Source organism: Lagopus muta, chromosome 1 (genome assembly GCF_023343835.1).
Source record: "Lagopus muta isolate bLagMut1 chromosome 1, bLagMut1 primary, whole genome shotgun sequence".
NCBI lineage: Eukaryota > Metazoa > Chordata > Aves > Galliformes > Phasianidae > Lagopus > Lagopus muta.
The window spans coordinates 60,393,939-60,418,193 of NC_064433.1; the positions used below are offsets into that span (position 1 = coordinate 60,393,939).

Sequence of the window (24,255 nt, forward strand, 5' to 3'; positions counted from 1 at the left end):
TCATTTGTACTGAAGAGAATCTTAAATTGTGGAGAAGCTGCTGGAAATGTCTTTGAAACTGTTCTGCTCTATACATCACCTTGTCCGTCATCTTTCCCAGAAAGGATTGTTTTGAGACACTGTTCTCTCTGGTACGCATCTCATCGCAAAGAAAGGGACTTCCAGAGGCCAGATGGATCAACACTCTGCTCAGAACATGTATAATTTGATGAGGTTGTTCATGCCCTCATCCAGTCAAGTCCTGGACACCTTAGAGGACAGAGCCTCCATGAACTCTTTAGGCAGCCAACTCCAGTATTTAGCTGCACTAATGGTAAAAGATTTTTGAAGTATGAAGTCTATGTATTTAAATCTATATTTAAATTTGTCTTTTTTAATATTCAGAACTAAGTTACATACTCCAGCCAATAGCTAAACTGTGACCACATTTCTGTGTTTAATCAGACCTTGTGACCACTTGTTGAATCGTTGAGATGGAGGACTTGAGGGGTTCTTGCCTCAGTGCCTTATGCTGGTTTCAGAGTAGGTTATGGGCTGGTATTTTGCTTTTGTGGTTTTTTTTGGGCCAGCAATCATATATAATCAGAGTTTACAGGTGAGGTGAGACAAGCCTGGAGTCTCAATCACTGAGTTTATAATGGGTTGTTTTCCTGTGCTATGCTAGATTAGCTTTCGCTCAGAACTGGATAGAGACAGTGACCAGCGCAAACACTGATGAGGCAGTAGAAATCTATAAATAATTCACTTCAATGTTCCAGTGCTTGTTAATGCATCAGGTCAATAGTTGAAATGTGCTATAATTTGCAAACATTCAGCTGAACCTAACTACTTGCTCTACGGATATATATACCAACACATCAAATCACTATGGAAGCGATGACTGTTAAAAAGGATTAGGGTCCTAACTCCTGTTTAGGCTCCTTTTCCCCTGCTGACTAAAGAGAATTGAGATAAATGTTAATGTATGTTCTATGGGATGCTAGAAGCTTTTACAGGAATTCAAAGATTATAAATTGCTGGATCTTGGTAGGTCACTTCTGCAGTTTTCCTTGCATGTGTGTTTAGTCTCAGTACTACATTCTGAATCTCAGAGGCTGTCTGAGCAGCTAAACATTCAGAATCCACATAAAGTGGCCAGGAAGTTGGGTTTCCTTCAGCAGCTGTGCGGAGTTACAGAACATTAGTTAAGCCTTGTATGAATGGAAGGGGGAAAAAGGGTTATAAAAAATATATAAAAATCTGGCTAATCCCATGGGAATTCTGCTTGCATCTTATACATAAATCTTATAATTAATTGTTTTAAGGAGATTATTATCTGAGACCAGTCCAATCTGAATGGATGCCTTATCGTATGTTAAAAGTACGCTTCTCTAATGCCTTTGTTATTTGTCTTAAAATTCTCAGGTCTTCAGCCCATGTTGTGGATGGTTGCCTTTGGGTATTTTGGAAAAAACAATTAAATATGACTGAACATGACATTATAATTACAAAGTAAATATGCTCTAATTGAGTAATTAACTCAACATTTCTTCCTACAGGCATTGTAGGAACGAATTCATGTTAGTGATCACATTTCAGATCCTTTATTCCAAAGGAGGAAGAAAGACTGCAGTTCTTCAGTATTTCTGGTTGGATGTAACACTTCTTAGGATTCATCCATTAAAAAAAAAATAATAATAATAAAATTTGGTACATTAGATGTTTCTCAAACACTTTTAGTCAGATGAAACAAGATGTTGAATGTACAAAGAGACTACTTGTGTCTCTCTTTTGCAAGTCAGTCCAGCTCTGTTAGGTACCAGCTATATTCTGCTTCATGCATTATTGACAAGAATAATTGAAACTTGTCTTAAATAATATAACTGTTAGCAGTCAATTTCATGAATTTTAGATATAAAAAGACCACAATGGGCTGAGAGGCAACAGAAGCCAGGTGAATTCAAGAAGTAAGACTAATGTTTGTTGAATATACTGAGAAAAAACAACTTGCACATATATAAAATGAATAGTATGTTGAATTTGAAATCAGATACAGATTGACAAATGTCAGGAAGGCAGAAGTTGAGATTGATGTGCAATCTCAAACTTGACTGTGATTTCAATGCTGTTGCTTTTAGTTCACAACAGACCACAGCTTCCATGCAGGACCTATATGTGAATATTAGAAATTTAGATTTGATTGAGTGTTGAGTCATCGGATTTCTCTGGGAAGAATTCAACATATTGACTGCAAAGTTAGCAAATTAAGTCAAACAAGCCAAAATGCTACTAAAAAAAAACAGAGGAAATTCGTATAATTCATTTCTTTCCTGATTGGTGAACAAACAGACTTTTGTGTAGGGAAGAAGCTTACCCTGTGTGCTGCACTTCTCATATGGTACTGAAATCACCTACTATTGCTGACCTATGAATCGTGCATGTGCACACAGCGTTTTCAGGTGTAGTTTAGATTGGTTTGGTGTCTTCCAGAGAACGCATTTATTCACTGAAAATCGGGACCAGTTGATTTAATTGTGATTTCAAAGGGACTGCGCAGGAGCAATAGGTAAAAGTGGATTATATGGCATTCTACATCACTTTCACCTCAATTAAGAATTTGAGTGAGAAACCCGAGATTTATGGATAAACAGATTTGGTGCAGGCAGTGTTGAAACTGAGTTCTTGGACCGGTCAACTGCTTGAGTGATACCACTCTAGTTATCTTTTGTCTGCCAGATACCATCTCACTGGCTTTGGCTCAGTTGCACGAATCCTGTAAATGCAGAGTGTTTGTTACCGCTCACAGATGTTTGGGATGTTTTGGTCTTGCACTAAATAGTGGAGTGCAGAGTTCTCACACACGTTTCTTTGTGGTTTTCATTGAAGAGGATTGTTTATCTCTTAAATATAGTATAGCTTATTGATTAGATCAGATATGGGAGAATCCCACATTTGTGTGAAGTTCAGGAGGGACTGTATCGAAGCTTAATTATTCATTTAGTGTCTGGATTTACATTGTGATGTGAGAGTTATATCAATTTTTATTTAGCTTTTGAGAACAAATGCAATGGCATAGTTGTGACAGGAATACAGACAGCTGATTTGGCCATTACAGCAAAAGTCAGAAATAAGAGTGAAAGAATGAGCTGAATAGGATTTGAAGGCTTTTGTTTGCTTTAAGGCAAAGGGTGTCAGGAGAGAACATGAAAACTTGTGTCTTAATTCATATGCAGTGATAAAAGCTGCTATGTAGTATGCCAGGAAGTCAGTCAGAAAACAATTAGAGGTCCTTGCTACTGGCAGTTCCTAAAGGCAACTATTCAAGTGATTTAAAATTAACCCCAAAAAATTAGATATCAAGCTTTAGAAGAGTTGGCTGTGGAGCTCTACAGGTGCTTGCCAGCATCTACAGGAAAGCATCTAAGCCTGCGATCGGACTTGAATCACTTAAAAAATGGATCGGATTTTAAAATGTGAGAAACCAACATGCTTGAAAACCTTTTTAATGGTCATAATGCTGTTTCCAACATTTCTTATGAAAGACTCTGCTTTGACATTGTCTTAAGTGTGTTTAATTTGCTGTGTGAGTTACTCACCTTACAATATTTATGTCAATAAATATTTGAATGGTATGTATGTCCCACTAACTTAATGCAAAGCTTGTCCTGAAATAAGGGCAAAGTTTTCTTCTGAATTTGGTGGTGCATTTGAGACCACAGTTTTCTATCAGTTCTTTTTTAGCATCTAGTGTTCTTCTTGAGAACTTCAGTTATCTTTGCTTTGATTTTGCTCGTATGTCACAAGAACACCTTTATTTTTATCGTGGGATATGCATTTTTGAGGTTTTGTCTGTTGTCCTTTAAGAGGCTTTATCATGGAGTGTGTCAGTGCATAGAATATGAAGGTGAATGTGGCTGCAAATTGCTAAGCATTTTGTCATAAATGTATATGGATACACAATTTGGGAGAAATATGGATGGGGAAATTCTACATGCAGCCCATTCTACAAATACCAGAGGGCAGAAGTTAATCATCTCCCTGTGTCAGCTCTGCAATACATTTTTGAAGTACAATTTTAAAATACTTAGAGGATAGAATTACTGTAGGGGATGAAAAGCCCCACTTGTCATCTTGGGACTTAAACCTCTAGTTTATGTGGCTAGTTGTTGGAATGACAGTGATAAAAAGTATCTAAAGCTGGTGCTTCAGCTATGAAACACCAAACAGAGAGATGTGATAGATTGTCAAGCGCCATTTGGGAGATTAATGTAAAGTCTAGAGTATGAACGTTTAGGAGATCAGTCTGTATTTTAATTTATTTTTATGTTTGGATGTAGACTTCCAGAAAGGCTGTACTTCTTTCCTTTTGGAAGGCTGACAGAGAATTTTTTTCCTTATCTATCTGTCTTTACATACTTACATGGTCATGGTCCCTGTAGTTTGTATATCTCCTGTATGTTAAATATTCTATTGCACTTCCCAACTTGCCAGGTCAATAGGCTTCAAAAATTTATTTTCTTTTTCTTTATAAACTCTACTGCAAGTGTGTTCTCATGCGGAGATATTACTTTGGGAGATGCAGGTGAAGAAATTAAAATGGTTTTTAATTTTAATGAAATGAGTGTTATGAAGCTGTGCATCTTAACTGCTCTCATCAAGCCTGGAATAGACGCCAGCATGGCAATTGCAGAGAGCTTGATCCATCCACTGGGATGCAAGTCAGGCAGGGCAGCTCCTGCTCCCATCCTCCTGATTGCACAAGCAGGTGTGATCCATCTGGCATGGCCAGAAAGGCAGTACTGCTGATTTACTGCTCCAGCTGAGTGCAGGGCCGGGACATTGACCCCGGCATGCTCATCTGCCTGCAGCTAAATACCAAATATTCTGGGTAGGCTTAACTTTGGCAAGTGAGTCTTGCACACGCTTAGGACACACTGAGGATTCTCTTCTGTGTACTTACAATCTTTTTTTCTTTTCTTTTCTTTTTTTTTTTTCTGCTGGTTAGAAGTTTTATAGTTAGGAAATGTAATGGTCATAGAGATCTGTATCTTGGGTGAACAGAAACAAAAAAACAGGCAGGATTGGAATATATGTTTAGAGAGCCTCAGACTTACGAAAAGTCTGTGCAGAGATCTTGGTGTGAGTTTTGAACTTGATCAGCTCATGTGTTGTTTCACTGATGGATGCAAGTTGCATAAATCAAGTGTTTCTCTTGAATGTAGATATCACCATGAGCACATGCAAATCTGGCAGAAACGGGGACTGATCTCTGGTCTCTCTCCAGAAGCTGAACATGGCGGGCACAGAGAAGATTAGATGCTAATGGATAAAATGAATTATCTTAGAATCATTAAGGTTAGAAAAGACATCTAAGATCATCCAGTCCAACTGTCCACCTAGCACCAACACTGCCCACTAAACCGTGTTTCTTAGTATAACATCCAAACATTTATTAAACACCTTCCTGGGCAGCCTGTTCTAGCACCTAACTGCTCTTTTGGAGAAGAAGCTTTTTCTAATACCCTACCTGAACCTCCTCTGGCACAACCTGAGCCCATTTCCTCTCATTCTGTCACTGAATCCTGTTTCTCTTTCCCTCCCAGCAGTGCACTCACTTGTCAGTAGGGACCAGTGGGGCTTGAATAGCAATCCAACTACACAAACAGTTCTGGCTTGTCTGCCATTTTTTTCAATGTGTGTCATAAGGCATTTGTGTTTTTTTTTGTTTTCAAACAGTGGGAAAAAAAACATTTCTGCTCTGAAACCACTAGAGCATCTCACTTAGACAAATCTGCAGGTGCACTGTGTGGATATACGTGTGTATATGTAGGCTGAAGTGTAATTCACTCAGTGGGCCAGAGTGGAGTGATTGTGACTCAGTGACTGATTGGAATGGAGCAGTTATGAAAGATCTGAAAAGAAATCAGATGATTTGAAAGAAGGGTGAGATGGGCTTTGATCTCTGTAATCCAAAGTTGCCTTATAATATGAAGACCTTCAGTCCAGAGAGTCTGAAGATGTACAATAAAGGCTTTTAGGGACACGCTTTCAAACTGTCATGCCTCAAAGCCTACAACTAATAATTTCTCATAGGTTTCACCTAACCTCACAGTAGATGTTCATCTAATTAATCATTTAGAATCCAAGTATAGGTAGTAGAGAGGAAGACAGCCACAGCCACAGAACCTTCGGATGTTTGAGATTGGTTGGGGAGAGTGCCCTCGTGGAGTTACTTAACTGTACCTTCTCTACACAGAGCTATTAATGACTGTTAGAATGAGTGCCAGGTTTTAGATTGCTAGCACCAATAGAATGAATTCACCTTCAGCTTGTGTGTTGATGTTGGTTGTCAACAGCAAAAGCATGGTTGGAGAAAGGAGTTAAATGCCTATGGTATGTTTTGATATCACCTGTCTTTCATCTGACCTGCCTGAATGCAACTATATTAAGTGTATATTTTCTGCCTGAATGTGTGCTACAAAATGAAAGAGGTGGTTAAAGCAGAGTTTGACTAGAAAAAGAGTAACTCAGGGAAAATCCCTCTTGGAAATCCAGGGAAGCTGTTTCTTGTGGAATCTACTGTCTCAGAGATATTCTTGAGGAATATCACAGTCCCCATCTGGGGTGAGAAAGATTCATTTTTCCCAAGGCTGTGTTTAGGAGTGGAGAATACAGTGAGCACACAGTCAGTAGCCTTGGGAAGGAGATGGGACTTTCCAGGCAGTGTCAGTGAGGGATGACAGCATGCCAGAAGACATGACATCAGAGGAGCGGTGCCGTAATCAGTTCAATCTGCTTCTCGTAGCTAGTGAGTGCGGTTAGCTGGGCTGACTGGAATGTACAAAATTTACAAGGAAAGATTAACAGTTAAGTAATGGCAATGTAGCGAGTTTAACTCTTCAGTCTGTGGGCTTTTGTGTTTTTGGGTGAACAAACACAGCATGCCTAGTTCTTTAAGTGCCATTTTTGAGCATTTGTAAACTTATACAGTAACAGGATCCCAAAGGGAATATAAATTAAGGTCCAGAATTCATTTAGGCTTATTGATGTAATGCTGGAAAACAAGCTTCTACCTGCTAGAGCCTGGAGTACTCTACAAAGTGTGCTGGGTCCATGACTTCAACCAAAAGGAAATCTGTTGTCCATCCAGGATACATCCAAAGGAGGAATGGAAAAAGATGTCAGGAGAATATGTTGACCTGTCTTGACAGGGCAAGCTTTTTATTTGTTTTCCCCTAAATAAATGTGGCACACATGCTTTTTTCCCCACATCTTTGTGATATTTTAATATCTCTAAGCATATGGAGCCTTTCGGAATTCACTTGCCTTGCTCTTGGAGCAGGGGTGTGCTGCAGCAGCTGCAATATGTGATGGAACCAATAAAACTTCCTGAAGGGCATCACCAGGTAATTCTGCTCAGTGTTTGTCATCCAAAGAGGAGCAGACCAGTTTAAAGTGATGCCTGCCTTTTTTGAGATAAGCTCTGATTTGTGAGATGCTTGTAAGGGGACTATTCCACAAATGATAATAATCAAAAAACCCAAACCGTAGCATTTCCTGATCACGGCTTCCAGTTTGAATTTTCTATAGAAATCAGAAACATATGCTGTGTCTCTATGGGAAGCTTCTGTAATACTGCACAGGATTGTCTGATGTTTTCTGTCATCATTTCACCATTTGCTTTTGGATGCTCTTTTCCTGCCAATGCTTTGTAATGATACAGTGACTCAAAACTTGAGACAAGAGAATGTCTCAGGAAGTGCATAGATTTAAGTGGGAGTGATTTGCTTAAAATAACGTAACTGTTTTTGTAACACTAGTTTTCTGATTAAGCCATTGTGCTGCAAATAGCTTGAAATCAAGACAGCAGAGGGGATCTCCAGTGTAAGTGTGAAATTGTTGGATTTATCCCATTACAGGCCTTGATATGTTGCAAAAGACATCATTTTACTGATAAATTTCAAAGTGGTGTATTTTAAATATCACTGTAATAGTCTTATGTTTCCTGCCATCTTTGGTCTATGAACATCTTGTCCATAGACAATAGATTTTAAGGGCAGAAGAGACATCTGCTAAGCTGAAGAATCTCACTCAGAGGTTTCTGGATCTTCCTATCTGAGCATCAATCTGAACCTAAGAGAGGAAAAAAAAAAACAGGCAGGCCTGATGTAGGAGATAAAGTGTACACAACCCACTTGAGTTTTCTAGTAGTTGGCTTCCTCACTCATAACGATGGATACCTTATTAGAAGTCTAGATTTGCTTGGTTACAGCTACCAAATATTTAATCTCATGAGGTTTTTTCTTGGTAGGTACAAAGGTCGTCTAGTGTTAAAATCTTTTCATGTGCTCATGCTGGGAAATTATGATCAATTTTTTTTAACCATCTCTTATGTAAGACTGAATGACTCAGATGCCTTTAGTCTCTCGTTGTAAGACATTGTCCCACTCTGACTCACATGTCTTCAGTCTCTCACTGTAAGATATTGCCTCAGTCTAAACATTCTTTCATGTCTTTTTCTGAATTCCTTAAACTAATTTGTTATTCTTTTTGAGAGAGCTGGAGACTGAACTGCAGTGCTCCACAGTAACATTATGGCAGCCTGTACAGTCACATTACCTGGACTTTTAGGTTCGTGTGTAGGTCAGAACTTATCAGGCTCCTATGTATTAGTTCACTGTGCTCATTCTTTAGAGCCAGCAAACCAGCTATCAGGCCAAAACAGTCAAAAAAGAGGAGTTAACTTGCATGCAAGCTCTGCTTCCAGACAGGCAGGGCACAGAACTGATGCCAAATTCCAGACGTTATGAGAGATGCCCATTTCTTGGTAAATAAGCTGAATGTCTTTTTCCTAATGAGCAGAAGTGTACGATTTCACAACCAGATCATGATGAGATCTGAGAACTGTTAGAAAGATGCAGCTGGAACAGTGGCTGGAGCTCTCCTTTGTCAGTGCAGAAATACTACTGTATTACTTTGCTGTAAGCAAAGGTGCCACAAACCTGGCATGCATGTGCTTTTGCCACCTTTGCTCTGGTATACGTAACTTCTGTAATGATCTGCACTTATATAAACAGGATTTTTTAATTTTAGAAAAAATCTATGACAAGGGTCTCAAACATTTGTTTGCATCAACTGGAGAAAAGGTGAAAGCAGCTGGTTAACAATGTTTGTATAGACAGCTGGTGACAAAAGAGCTGTTCCCTATTCTAGTGTTGCACAACAACGTTCAGTGTAAGATGCTGTCTTTTTTCCTCAAGAAGTTTTGTGCAAAGACTGTGTCTTGCTAATTTTCCCTACCTTTTATTATCTTTTTCCTCCTTTTTTTTTTTTTTTGGCTTTTTTATTTTTCCCCCCCTCCCTTTTTTTTTCTTGGCTGCAGTTGCAACCTTCTGATTTAGTGCCTTATTTAGCTTGGGAATGCTCTTGACCAGCAGAGCAAGTCAAAAGTGCTTGTTTTTGCATCTGGATATTAGACATGCTTAGTATTCAGACTTGGAACATTCTCTGAGAGGATACCAGTAAATAAAATAGGATGGTAGAGGAATGACTGTATGTTAGAGACAGAATGTACTGCTTTAGATACCTAAATGATTCAATAAAATTATTTTCTAAGAGTCTATAAAAATGTGACTATAAATCTGTTAATACTTCAGTGCCTCTGGATCACAAAGGCCTAGTATGAATAAAAGTATGTTTTTCAAATTGCTTTTCTCTGTCACCCTGAAATCAAAACAAAACATTGTTTTCCTTTGTTGAATATTATGGTTTATAATTGTGCAGTTAGTAATTTTCTGTGGATTTATTGTAATGTTTCCAAGCAAAAACATTTTCCCTTGCCTCGTAGAGCCTGTTGCATATGAGGCATTCTCTTGACTCTGTAGGAAAAAAAAGAAACAGAATGATAATACAGAGGCAGCATTTTTCCCCTTTGGTTCATGTTTTCCCATTTTTTGTGCAAATTCTTTCTAGCACCTTAACAGCGCAAAGTTAAAAAGAGGCCTGCTGTTGAAATGCTCTCATTTTTAAATAATTTTGTAGAAAATAAGTTTACATCAGTTGGATTACTGAAATGAAGGGGAAAAAAATCAATTTTCACTTGCTTATGGATTTGGTAGAACTTTCGGTACGGTTGCTTTCCTCTCTATGTCCTTTTTCTGGTGTTTGGTTGGCCTGACTGCAATCAATAGGGAAAAGCACCTCTTCAAAATGGAAAAGCGTGGTTGTTAGAAAACCAGGATTAATAGATGAAATCAAAGTCAGTTTTGACACCTGAAGTGCCTTTCAGCATACTTTCCTTTGTGACTGACTGCATTTCTAGAAGAGAACGCGTCTTTAATTTATGAGGATACTGTGTATTTAATCTAAAATTAGGTAAATACAGCTTAAAATAGACTCTAAGTTTTGGTTTTCTGGAATAAATAGTTTTTAGGTGCCTGTGTTTTGTGTGGGTGCTAATGACATAATTTACAGATGCCTGTTTTTCACTAAGTATAGTCTATTAGCTGCCTCTGAAAACTAGATATTATTCTCCTAAATTTTATGCCCAATAGCTAGGGCTTCTAACATCAGTAGTCTCTTTCCAAAACTTACACCAAGCTTCCTCTACACAAGAGGGAAGTATCTTAGACAGAATCAACTTTCAGAATTTAATGGTGCTTTAGAAGTTTTAGAAGTTAATGCCGTCAGCTTTATGGAGAAAGCAATCAGATTCACTATCTACCAGAAAAGCAGAGGACATTAAAACTATGTATATTTTTGTGGGGAAATGTAGATAGAATGAGAAGCTGTCCATATCTTCTGACAGAATGACACACGTGGTGCTGAATAGAAAGTTAATTTGAAAACTAGATGATTGGATAGAACAAGTATACAAGAACAAGTGATGATTCTACCAGTTTTAGAGAGAGAAATTGTTTGATATGACCTTAATGCATAAATCCTTGCTCATTCATGTACCTTTGATTTGGGTGCCCACTATAATCTCAGTCCTCGAAACCCTTTTTGCAGATGTGCAGGCAGTAGTGCCACTAAGTATGGTGATGGGTAGCCAACAGGTTAATGGAATCTGCCCACTTTGAATGAGAGGACAAACAAAGGAGTCATATTGGGGTCCAGATGGCCTTCAGAAGTCACTTTATCCAAAGCTATTGTACGTTAATGCAGATTAATGATTTCCTAATGCAGGTATCCTCACTGGGAGAGAGGGCTGACAGGGAGTACCTATGGCATATAAAAGGAGGTTAGATGTATGTTCTTTTAAACTCTTGCTAAGTCCTTTCCAACAAATTCTGCCTGCTGTTTGGTTTTGCACATCTGAACACTGACCTCAAAAACAACAGGAGAAAGGAAAAATTTTGGTCTGAAAAATAAAAAAAATTGCACTGTGCATGGTTTCCATTTAGTTTAGATGCTTAAGTGTTTTTCCTTTTTTTTTTTTTCTTTTTTTTTTTTTTCCTATCTTGTTTTGTTTAGATCTGTATTGAAAATCGGGCTCAGATAGAGATCTCTATAGAGGTCCGTATTTTGTGTCTATTGTATTTAGCAGTTATCTACTTGATACAACTCAGAAGAGACTGCTCTGTGGGCTTTAAATTAGTTAGATATCACACATTTGTATGTACTTCTTAGACTCTATTTAGGACCGTTTAGGAAACATCCATCATAATTCCTGCAGAATAGCATCTTCAGGGTTTCTTTGTACCTTATGCACAATCACAAGTGCATGCATGTATTCAACACACGTGCAAGTAATTTCATCTAATTTTATCCAATTAAATTTTATGTACAATTAAAATAATATTTTCAACTAGTTGTGTACAGTGTGAAAAGGAATTGACACTTCCATCTGTTTCTGAAGACTGGAAGGAATGGTCCTCTGTACTTATTGCAGAGGGAGCTTAGACAAGATCCCTTTTTCTTCTGATGACTTGGGTAGAGTGAGATAAATCACATTTATGGTTTTCTGTATTGATTGCTATCCCACTGTGTGTTCTCAGACAAAGAATCTGGATAGCATCTAATACAATAAACGCTATTTTAAACCTGTAAGAGCCTTGTTTCTTTCCAAGATAGTTATATTTAGATTATTCACGAAGTGAAGAGTAATCATTATTCACCAATAAGAAAATGACAAGCAGTTAAGTTGACAAGTTTGTCAGAAGAGTCCAATCTACTGAGTTACAGTTAATCTCTAGAGGACTTCTACTGATGTCAAGGAAATTTTACCAAAGATGCATTTCATCTCAATATCTCTCATGGTGGTAGCTTTAATTTAGATGAATGTTGCAAAAAGATGCATTTAAGAATAATAAATCACTCCTGACACTCCTGTTTGAGGATCTGTGCCTAGAATTTGTCCTACTGGTATGTTGTCCTTCTGGGAAACGTATCGTGACATGTACACATGTTACAACAAAGGTTTTGTACTGATAGGTACACTAAACTGTTACAAGTGAAGATCACAAGGGCTTTTAATTTATATTCCATTTGGTGTTAGAAATGCCTTTTGTGCTTTGCATTCTGTGGGAGATTACATTATCACAGCAGAACTCCAGTTTTGTGTAAAAGTTCTTGTTAGATACTCCTTCAAACACACAGCTAATTGAGTTCTCTCGGGCTCACCTGAGATTAGTACAAGTACTGTAATTAGTGAAATTCTTTACATCACTACTCTTCCATCGCTATTTTTGAGTTTTATAAGTGAGATACGGTTGATGGAAAGAAAAGTGTTCCCTGGCTTGATTTCTGAGAGCTTAATCTAGGTGCCACCAGAAACGTACCTCAAGAAACCAAAGAGGATTATTTGTGGATTTCTTTGTATTTTATATCTTGTAGCTTAAAGGCCATGAGAAAATGGAAATCCTTCAAAGGAAATTGATCATCCAACACCCCTCAAGTAAAATAATCTCCTAGTAGAATTTTTAGTCCGGCTGAGTTATAATATAGACTTCTCTGGCTCTCTTTGTATCTTTATCAATAATCAGACTTTTCTTTAGAGACACTTGCCTTGGGGTAGAAGAAAGAAGCTTAACATTTAATAGGCTCCTTGCTTTTTTCCTCTTCCTCCTCCTGAGAAAGGAGACCTTGCTTGCCTTCTTTTCTCCTGAAACTTTTTCTGTTCTCTTTTATATTAGATCATACTGTAAAAAAATAAAACTAAAACAAAATAAAAACATTTGTCAGTAAGAAAAAACAATAATTTGCTACAAGATTGTGTCTCATTTTGAAAAAAACAAAACACACGTGCAAAAGCAAGTAAACAAGTAACTTGAATTGTGCTCATTGAAAAATATAGCATTTTCAAAAAGCAAAGTAGTCTTTATGAGCTTCTGTCATCACATGGTACATAAGGAACAACTGAGTGATCAGAAGCAGCAAGCATGGGTTTATGAATGGCAGGTACTGTTTGACCTGATCTCCTTCTAAGACCAGGTGACCTGCTTAGTAGGTGAGGAGGTTTATGTGGATTTTAATAGCATTTGACAGTGTTTTCCACAATATTCTCCTGGAGAAGTTAGTTATTGATGGCTTGGACAGGTGTACAGTTTGTTGGATGAAGAACATGCTGGGTGATTGAGCCTAAGCCACAGTGAATGGAGTTAAATCCATCTGGCATCAGGACACCAGTTGTATTCCCCAGAGCTCAGTCTTGGGGTCAGTTTTGTTTACTGCTTTTATCAATGGACTGGGTGAGGGGATTGTGTACACTCTCAATAACAAGTTAGGCTGGACTGTTGATGTGCTTGAGGGTTGGAAGGCTTTGCAGATGGATGGACTGACAGGCCACATACAAGCATGTGAGACTGAATGAAGATAAGTGCTGTGTCCTGTACCTGAGTCATAACCTCATGAAGTGATATAGGCCTTGGGAAGAGTGGCTGATAAACTGTCTCCCTGAGAAAGACACACAAAGGTGTTGGTTGACAGCTGAACATGAACTGGCCATGTGGCCAGATGGTCAAGAAGACAAATGGCAGCCTGGCTTGCACCAGAAATTGTGTGAGCAACAAGGCAAGAGCAGTGGTTGGTCTTCTGTTTTCAGTACTTGGGAGACTGTATCTTGAGTACTGTGATAAGTTTTGAGCCTCCTGCTTCAAGGAGGATATGGAATTGCTTGAGTGTGTGTGGAGAAGAACAATGAAGTTGCCGGAGGACCAGGAAAGAATTATGAGGAGGACCAAACTGGGAGATGGAGCTGGAGATGTGTCAGACTGATGGTTGGACTTGATCTTGAAGATGTTTTCCAACCTTGGTGATTTTTTGTTTCTGATTTATATGAAATAGGTAATGGAAGACTCTGGCCATGGTTTTATCTGTTTGTCCACATTTCAACATTCTAATGTGGGGTTTTCAGCATACGAATGATGAAGAATGACTTTTCAAATGAAACTTACTGACTGACAGAAAGACAACAAATATTTCAGGCCATTGTTCTATTGAATAAATTATAGATTTGATAGCAATAATGCAGTGAATTTCATGCTTGTTCATTGATTAAAAGAGGAGATTGATGTACAGTGATTACATGCAAACAAAGGTATTGGTAAAAAAAAGAGGGCAAATAACTATAGTTGTGCTGGAGTATGAAAGATCCTTTCATTAACACTATTCTTTTCTGTATTTTCTCCATCCCTCTCTTATCAGGAGATAGCAGACTGTGTCGTATGGGCAAATGACACTGGAAGAGCCTTTTTAGTGCCTGATCAGAAGTTTCAGTAAGCATATATTTATGTTGTGAGGCCAAGCTTAGCTCTCAAAATACTTTGAGTATCTGTTGAAATCTGTTGAATTTTGTTCTGATCCATCCAGTTTCTTTCAGAGTGGTGTGTGTGTTCCAGTTAGCACAAGTAACTGCATAAAGGCCTGCTAATGCAGTGATATCAAGGAATACTGCACCGTGATCTATCCTGTGCCTCAACTGAGTAAATCAGTAAACAAAAGGAACAGTAGTATTGACTGTGCTCACATGTGTGCATGAGAGTGATCTCAGAGTTTGCAGTGCTTGGAGGGTAAATTGTAGAAATCAGTATCTCAGTGCCCAGATCTTTTGCACGTCTCAGAGAGTGCAGATGGAGTGTATGAAGGAAAGATATTATCAAGAGGGCAGTGGCTTTCCAGTATACTCTAGTGAAACACAGTGTTTTTCCATGGAAAGAATATATTTGTGGTAAACTTAAAGGGAAGTGTTTTCCTACGATTTATTCTCAGGTTCATGGGGAATTATTCTTGTTTGTGCATTTGTTTTATTCTCAAGATGGGAAACCATTGCACCGAACGTTCTACCAATGTAGAGCAAATGTCTTTTCCCTTCTTAGAAAATTTATGATCTAAATGATGTTGGCAAAGCTACAAAAATTTACCATGCAGCATCCCTAGTGAATTTTGAAGTGTAAATATTTAACCTAAAAGTGTTCATTACTAGACGTGAAAGGAGTGTGTGCACTTGATCTCTTCATTGAAATGGACTTGTTTTTTTTTCACATTGCTGGTAGCTCATGGCATCCTTTTTACATTTATGTTCTGCAGAAAAAAACAACAAAAAAGCTCTGTTTGTAGAGGGGAGCCGAAGATTTAGTTACAAGTGAAGCATGGATCTTGAATAAGATTTCTTGTTTAGATTTTAAAACATTTAGTCTCAAATAGGGCGAATGAACTGTATTCAGTCACGAATCCTTTGTGTGTGTTCTGAAGCTCCAGAACAATTCACACACACACACACACACACAATTCTTTAACTCTCTTATCTGAGCTAACAACTGCACATTAATATTTTAGTCTGACAAGATGTTGAGAAGCATATGTGTATATTATAAACTCTGTTACAGCAAAAGCCATAGTTTAGGTTGCAATCCAGCTTTCACTATATCCCTATTGCTACTTACAAATTTCTTCCAGGAAAAAAAAATGTTTCTGGGGAACAGCTAGAGAAATTTCACTGTTAGCTATCAGAATTAAAAGGTAAAAAAAGAAAAATATCGAAATACCCCTTTAAAGAAGTTGAAGTGTGCGTGTTTATGGGCTTGCATTTAGAATAGAGAATCTTAAGAAAAGTCAACAAGCGAGGCAGGCTGGATCAAGCTCTGGGCAACCTGATCTAATGTCCCTGTTCATTGCAGGGGAGTTGGACTAGATGGCCTTTAAAGATCCCTTCCAACTCTAATGATTCTATGATTCTATAAAAGCGTAATGATGATTTCTGAAAAGACTGTTTTTTTTTCATATAAATCAGTTGGGTTATTTCACTTCATGAATTTATAATTTACGTGTAGCTAGTTGTTAATATCCTAAGATATTGAAATAATTTTAGGAAAATGTATTTGCAGAGTGAAAGTCAGATTTTAAAACGAAAGAAATGAAGTTCCAGGGCAATTGGACTGAGGACCATCCCTATGATAAAAGAAAACATGTATAAATCTTGCATATAGATAGATACAGAGCTGTGCTGATAGAGCTGTGTTGACTGAAATGATTGAATCAAAGATGGTTTATTCCAAAGAAATGTCTTTTGTTGATATATCAATCTTGAGTAAAATATAGGAATTTTCTATGCAAAGGCCTTTCTTCATTCTAACAGAAGAAATGAGTACAAATCTAGCCTCGTCTATGTGATACCTGGTTTAAAAGACTTCTGGTGTGAGAGATATTACCACCATTCCAGGAGATCAGTATGTGTGTGTAATTGTCACTACTGTTAGAAAGTGTTTCCTAATGTATATCCTTGTTCTTCTTTATTGCAAAAGCCATTGCTTATTGCTTATTCACTGTGAGTGTGGTGATTGTTCTCTTTCTGTTCTTTGATATAACTTACATGTATTTTTTATAGTTATATATGTGTATCATATATACCATCTAATATACTGTTACCATGCTACCCTTCTTCATCACATCTTTAGGAGCATCAGTCCAAGTCCTGGCATTCCCACTTCCTGTCACTTTGCCTAAGAGCTCATGTTTTTTGAGCCTTTTGTTGATCTCTTCTTCAGCCTGAGCTGAGCCACATGAGCTTTCCTGAAGCATGGAACCTGAAGCTGCCCATTGTGTTGCAGCTGAAGCCCCAGGAAGAGAAAGATCACTTGTTCTGCACAGATTCTGTACCTGTTTATGCACTACATTGAGATGATGGCATTTTGAGGATAGAAAGCAGTATGACAGTATTAGCTCCTGTTCTGCTGGGCATCCAGTATAACCCCCAAGGCTTTACTGAAAATAATTTGGGCAGTTAATTCATTTTGCTTAAATGCATTACATTTTTTCCCTGCTGAGCTCCATGTTATTTTTAAGACTCTCCAATTCCTGAAGCTCATTTTGAATTCAATTCTTGTCCTTCAGTACATTTGCTGTACCTTCCTTCTTCATAGTTACATATATGTTTTATAATGCTGTTCCCCATTTCATCATCCAGATCATTAATGAAGGTGTTGAACAGAAATGGATCCAATGCAGGCTTTTGGGTACCTCTGTGTGACACATCTTCCAATTAGACTGTGTACCAATGATAACTGTTCTCACCTATCTACTGTATGAGCTTTGTGCTTCTGTTGCAACATTTCCTTTTCTAGCTCCTTTATTCCTAGCGTCCTTGTGGAACTGTTGTACAAGACCTGATGAAAGTATTAATAAGGTTGGGAAACATGACAGCTATCATTTCCATCATGCCTGTATATTCTCATGCACTGTTGCAGAAGGAATTAGTTGTACTCATGACAGATGCATATCTGCTGATGTTTTTCTCTTTTTCTCCTCCAAGTATTTTTTGATGCTTCTTTGTTTTATGTATCCTGTGTTATTATTTATTTACTTACGGAGGCTGAAGCACAGCTGAATTTAAATTTTCACTTCTTGCTTTTTTATAAATGAGGTTGACATTTGTCCTTTCTCAGTTCTCAGATTTCTCGTGTCCTTTGAGTTCAGAACAGCAGTTAGCAGCTTTGAGATTACTTCAGAGACTTCCTTAAATGTTTTAGAATGCAGTAGCGAATGTATGTTTGTACTTACCTAAGTACTCTCTAAACTTATCCTTTCTTTTCCTTTATGAGTGGAAATTATACCTTTTTTGGTTTGTGGGTTCATTTTAATTGTCACCTGCTCTTGATCTTCGTTTCCTTTCTTTAGTGAAGGTAATCCTTAAGCCCTATTGACATCTTGTGTATTCTGTCTCTGTTGGTTAATGGATGAATATTTTCCACTTTCTTTGTATATTAACAAATGATGACATTCTTTTTGTTGTTCAGTTTTCTTGTTAGGTTCCTCACCTCCGTGTCTTCTAACTTTTTCTCTGCATGCTTGAATTAGTCTACATACAATCTTAGTAGTGATAACCAGTTTCCTACTTTGTGTTTACTTGCTGTCATTGTTCAGCTAAGACTCTGACTGAACCAATTTTATCTTTTACTGTACTCATCTGCTTTGGGGAAAAATGCAGTTGTGCAACACCATTGTTCTGAGGTTTTCATTCTTAGGATTCTGATGTTCCTAGTGATTAGAGGAAAAAAAAAAAAAGAAGAACCTACATTGAAGACCTACATTGGCATTGCTCCATTTTCTTTTAAATAATTAATCTAAGCACAAGTTCCTCTCCAATAAATGTGAGGCTAAATAGATAAATGCAGGGCATTTAAAACTTGCAATTTCACCATGTCATTAACTGGATCATTTCTCATACAGAATGATTGCTGCTTAAATTTTTTTTTCTTTAAATGAAGCTATCTATTAATAGGGGGCTTGACAGATGTACATTATTAGAATGCAAAAAGCCCTTACGTACTGATGACCATTGAAGCCTTTATAGCATTTTGGCAATGTAGTTGTAAGCTTATAGTGTCAGGTATTTTTTGCAACGTTTCATTTCCCGTGGTACAGCAACTTAATATGTTACTTTTCTGTCTTAGTTCTGAAGCCATACTTCTGTTACTGTGACATTTGAAATGGTTCTCCAGTTTTGCTTCCTTGCAGAAATGAAGGTTGATCCCTAAGATCTCAGAATCAAATTTATTCGTTACATTCACATATTGACTTTCCCATTTACTTACCATGCAAATATTTAAATTCATGATCTGTAACAAAAAGTACTTGAGAGAGAAGAGTTTTGCTGACCTGCGTGGTGTAGTCAACAGCGCATCTTGCTGAAGGGTGGGAGGGATTAGCGGGGCGCTGATGCTGCAGATCCCAGTACTTAGTGAGTTATTCCATTTGGATGGGAACTGAATCTCTGGTTCCCATTTCTTGTCAACTTCCAGCTTTTTAACTGTATAAATAAATATGGTAGAAGTGGTTTAGGTACAGTGAAACTTTATTTGTAGTGGAGAAATAGAATGAAGGATTTAAACTGAAATGTTGCAAAACGAAAATAGCAATTCCAGTAACTGCAGCTCTCGGATTACAGAAATGTTTTGCACTGTTTTCTCATTGCAAGTTTGGCTATGCTGTCCTTGAAAATATTTTGCACAGTTCCTCAGTATGCTTTACGTGGAGTTATGTGAGCGTCACTCTTTTTAATTTAAGCTATTTCTCTAAACAGCCTGTAGATCAAGGCATTTGTCACTGCCATTAGTTATTTAGTAAAGACAGTCAGTAGCTTCTGAGCTTCATAAAGCAGACAGATCTTTATCAGTAATCAATATTTGCAATATTTGTTAATATAAATCTGTCATTACTGGCTCATCTTTTGAAGTTAATTTGAGATAAAGCACTTTGTTACGGGTAGAAGCAAAAGTAACAAAGCCACCAGAAGCCACATCCTTAACTTTGCTGGCACATCAAAGTCGGAGTGCAGAAACCTGAGTCCTCATGTGAAACCTAACTAATAAGCAATAATAATGGAGAAACTTAACACATTCCCAAATTGCAAAAAAGTCTTCATTAAAATAGAGCAGCTGTTTGTGTTCTGGACCACATGGTCTAGTCAGCGTGATAAGAACACAGTGGCGATGGATCAGCAAGTTTGCTGTTACTGGAAGATACACACATTTTCTTATCCGCTCTAATGGGTCGATATTAAAGAAGAGCTGGAGTTGGGTGAATAATTAGAGTAATTTTCCATTTATGTTTCTCCCCAGCCTGCTTCAGGCTAGGGAGGTCAAATGGATGCTAAGGAGAAAATGTGCATCTGGAACTAGTCTGAAAATAAATACGTATCCCATGAGTAGTGCTGTGTACAATTTGCTTAGTCTTAGAGAACTAACTGAGTTTGTCTGCCACTTCATTGCCTGCTTCATCTAGGAAATCTGCTTAGTCGGTGTGATTCTGGATACAATTTTTCTTCAGTTTCAAAATCTGAGGGATGTAAGTTAACTATTTCTCATTGCTTGCTTCTTTCAGCTTTCCCTTTTGCTTATCAGAGTTATATTAGTCACCAGCTCTCTTTGGCTGGTTTGCAGCTCGGACGTTTTCCAGTGACAGAGACAAGCTCTAGATTTTCTAACTGTGTGGTGAAACAATGAGAGCCTGGAAATCTCATGGCAATACCTGACATAAAATAACATCTGACTCTATCATGTCATTCCTTGCAATTCAGTGAGATGAACTTTAATATTTTGCATGCGTTCTGGATAGGAGCATACCCTGTAGCAATCTAGGTGCCAATGTAATTGTATTTATTCTACTTGATCTAATTCATGTAATGCTGTTATGGCTGCGATTTCTTGGCATTGCACAATGGCAATAAAATATGCGCCTGAGGTAATTATTTTATTTCAAAACCTTGAAGCAGTTTGCTTGTTCTCCTGATTTTGCTTGTCTTTCATCCAGCACTTTCAGCAAAACAGGTGGCACATGGTCTTCTGTTTGTTTTGTCCTGTGAACTACAGGATCACATCTGATCTGTTTAAAAACACCATACTTCTGCATTAAACTAAAGAAGTGAAACACAGTCAATAGGTAGACTTCGTGCTTGCTTTGAAATAAGAGGTGATCTAACTCCATTACTGGCTTTCTACTACCCAACTTTTCCATGTGCACTTTTCTGAAGCATAGTCTCTTCAGTTCAAAAGCAAGGGAACCACAGTCCCCCAAGGGAAATGTCCTCATTGGAGAGGCACAAGTGGCTTCATAACTGTCTTTAGAGGAATGACTGAACAGTTGGGCTGGCTTGGGAAGGTAACCTTAAATTACTGTTAAGACCTTCCAAATACCAGACACGTTGCCTGACATATTTATTCTGTTATTATGATTGAGAAAGCATACGCTCCTTCAGTGTCAGCTAAAAGAGGTGCAAAACATGGAACTACCTGATCTTGGCTTTCCTGCCAGTACAGTTCAATCATTGAGCTTTCTTAAGTCAGTTTTTCAGGATGAAGAATTGGTTCCAATTTCAAACTGTATGTTGTCTGGTCTAAAGTTGACTGTATACACAGCATCATTTAGGGCATAGAAGTGATGAACTCTGCCCTCTTCTGCAGCTACTGCTTCAGCGTCCCTTTTATTCAGTCTGCTTTAGACTTATATGTGGGCAATGTTTGCAGAGAGAATATAACTCCTTGTTGAAATTTCCCTTTACCTTGAAGTGATCTTGAAAACAGAAGGGTTTTCACTATAAACTTGAGAGTATTGTTTTGTTTCTTTGCCAGATACCAAATAGCATAGTGCTGCATGCCTGTGTGATAGCAGTGAGAGCTAGCCTTACATTTTAAGCTTTCAAACAATCTAACTTGCAAAATGTGTGGGTAAAAAATGAAATGAAGGACACATTCTTTTCTGTGGAATTTCTGGAGATTGAATTGATTGAGACACTTCTAACATCTGTGTCCTTTGGGCTTCTTAGGAGGCTCTTGCAAGATGAATGATTGCACAGTGGTATTATTTTGAAATGAGGGCTTGAATTGCAGGAACAAGCTCCCACTAAGTGGATACCCTACACTTATCCTTAACCTCAGATTTTCATTTTACTGATACACATGATTATAAGAAAAAAAGCTTTATCTTTTCTACTGTTAAAGAAATACCTTCACAATTTTTTTTTTTTCCCTCTCCTTTCACAGGTTCCAACTATGGGAGTCCCCGTCCAGCTCATGCCAACATGAATGCCAATGCAGCTGCAGGGCTTGCCCCAGAGCACATCCCTACACCAGGGGCAGCTCTGTCCTGGCAAGCTGCAATTGATGCTGCCAGGCAAGCCAAATTGATGGGTAGTGCTGGCAATGCAACAATATCCACAGCTAGCTCCACGCAGAGAAAACGGCAGCAGTATGGGAAACAGAAAAAACAGGGTACCACGACAGCTACGCGTCCTCCCCGGGCACTGCTGTGTTTAACACTGAAAAATCCCATCCGGAGGGCATGCATCAGCATCGTCGAATGGAAATATCCTTTTTGATGTTCTCATTTGGAAAACAGCAAATTGTTAGTGTGCATCAGGCGCTGTTCATAAGTGGGAAGAAATCAATACATTAAGTTGAAAGGCGCCATTGGGAACATAAAGTACACAAGCAGTATTTGCTATCTTAACTGAGATCATTTATGCTGGGAGAAAAAATGCTTGGGACTGAAGCCTTAACCGTACCCTTGTGTAGGAAACTGCCAGAAGCTTAAACGATAAAGGGTAGGGATTGAATTCTTTTAAAAATGTGGCTGAAGCTGAAATTGATGGGAGATATGCAAGGTATCTGAAGCCAGAATTGAGCCACTCCATGGGACTGATGGCAGATACTGCCTTTCCCTTCTTTCTGCAGAGCTTTAGCCACATAAACAGCTCTGGAACTTGGAATCATGTGATTTTTTGTTGAATACACAGCATCACCATTTCTACAGTATGGAGAATGGAATGGGGAAAAATGGGGTTGAATAGAGAACTAATGAAAAAAAAAAACCCTGATGTGATAAATCCCTGAAATGAGGCTAAGCTCTGTTAATCATATTGGGATTCAATTGAAACCAGTAAGACTACCTAATATGTGGAAAGATAAACTGATTATCTCCAAGTAGGGAAAAAGACAGATAGTTAACGTGATCCTGCCACATGTGCACATTCAGTATGGGGCCAGAGCTAGCAGGCTGAACAAGAGACAGATTGTCACAGATGATAAACGATTACCACTGACATAGAGCTGCAGAAGGCAAGGGTCAGTGCTGCTTTCTTGGAAAGCCAATGAGAGCTTGGCTGTTGGCTCCTTCATGTGGAAGGAGCAAAGTCTACCTTAGTCATCTGAATCTGATCAGCAAAACTGGAAGTTGTGAATTTGGTGTGAAATAGAAATGGAAATAGAAATGTAACTCCCCTGTTTCCCTGAAGAGAAACCAAGACTGACTCTGAACAGTAACAGTCAGTAAATCACAAGCTAATGGGATTCTTCAATAAATGTGAAAGCAAAAGTACGTTAGGGGTAAATAAGCACATCAGGGGAAGGCAATACTGAACTCAGCAGTAGTTAATATGATTAAAAAAAAAAAAGCCATTTAAGACAATGAGATAATTCTGTCCCTTTGACATTTGTCCCCAATGTCTAGTGCGACATTGAAAAGATAAAAACAGAATATGAGCATATTAGGATATCATTTTCAGAAGAGCAACTTGCTAAGAGCATTGTTGTCAATTGTTAGATATCCTTAAAGTTTCTGCCTGCCTATTCCTTTCTTCAGATGCTAATTTTTAATCCCTTTGGTTAAGGTTTGCTACTAGTTATCCCTTCTGGCATAGGTGCGATACTTTGAGCATAAAATGATGGATGATGACTAACAGGATGATGCTGAATATTGGTTTACTTGCCAGCACCCCTGTAAGCACATCTATAGAGAAAGAGCACATAGTGACATTTGATAAATGAATAAGATCAGCAATGAATGATGGGAATGATGTGTTGTAAAACAGGATACAGCACTGCTGAGATCAAGAGGAGGACCAAACAATGTGATTAAAGCAATCCAAAGATGCTGACACTTGCATTTTTTTTGGTATTTGTTTGGTTTTAGGTGAGTTTGTGAAAATAGCTTCTTCCTCAGAACCTCTCATTGGATATATAGTGCTTATAAAAGATGAAACACTTCAAGGACAAATAACAATATCAAAGGGCTGTGATAAGATTTATTTTTTTAACTGTATACTGACTTTTCCTAATTGCTGAAAATTACTGAGAAGACCTTAGCTTAATTTTTTGAACCTCTGAAATCTAAATGCAGTACATATTAAATATCAAATGGCACTTCTATGGTATTTCATATTCAAACATTGTAGTGTTAGGAGCCTGAAAGCGCAGCTGTATAGAAGAAAAAGTGAAATGAAGTAATTTCCTTATTTTGCAAAGATTTACCTGCTTATTATTCTGCTGGATTTGCAGTGTATTT

The 24,255-nt window shown here is 38.0% G+C and overlaps 1 protein-coding gene across 17 annotated transcripts in view; it reads left to right on the top strand.

Annotated features, from left to right (window-relative positions):
• The window catches only part of CACNA1C (calcium voltage-gated channel subunit alpha1 C), a 479,128-nt gene that overhangs the window by 50,442 nt on the left and 404,431 nt on the right, over positions 1-24,255 (top strand). For all 17 annotated transcript variants that reach the window (XM_048945500.1, XM_048945488.1, XM_048945383.1 and 14 more), the window contains exon 2: positions 21,957-22,278. In XM_048945500.1, the coding sequence (XP_048801457.1) occupies positions 21,957-22,278 (322 nt within the window). The remainder of the gene's footprint in view (positions 1-21,956; positions 22,279-24,255) is intronic.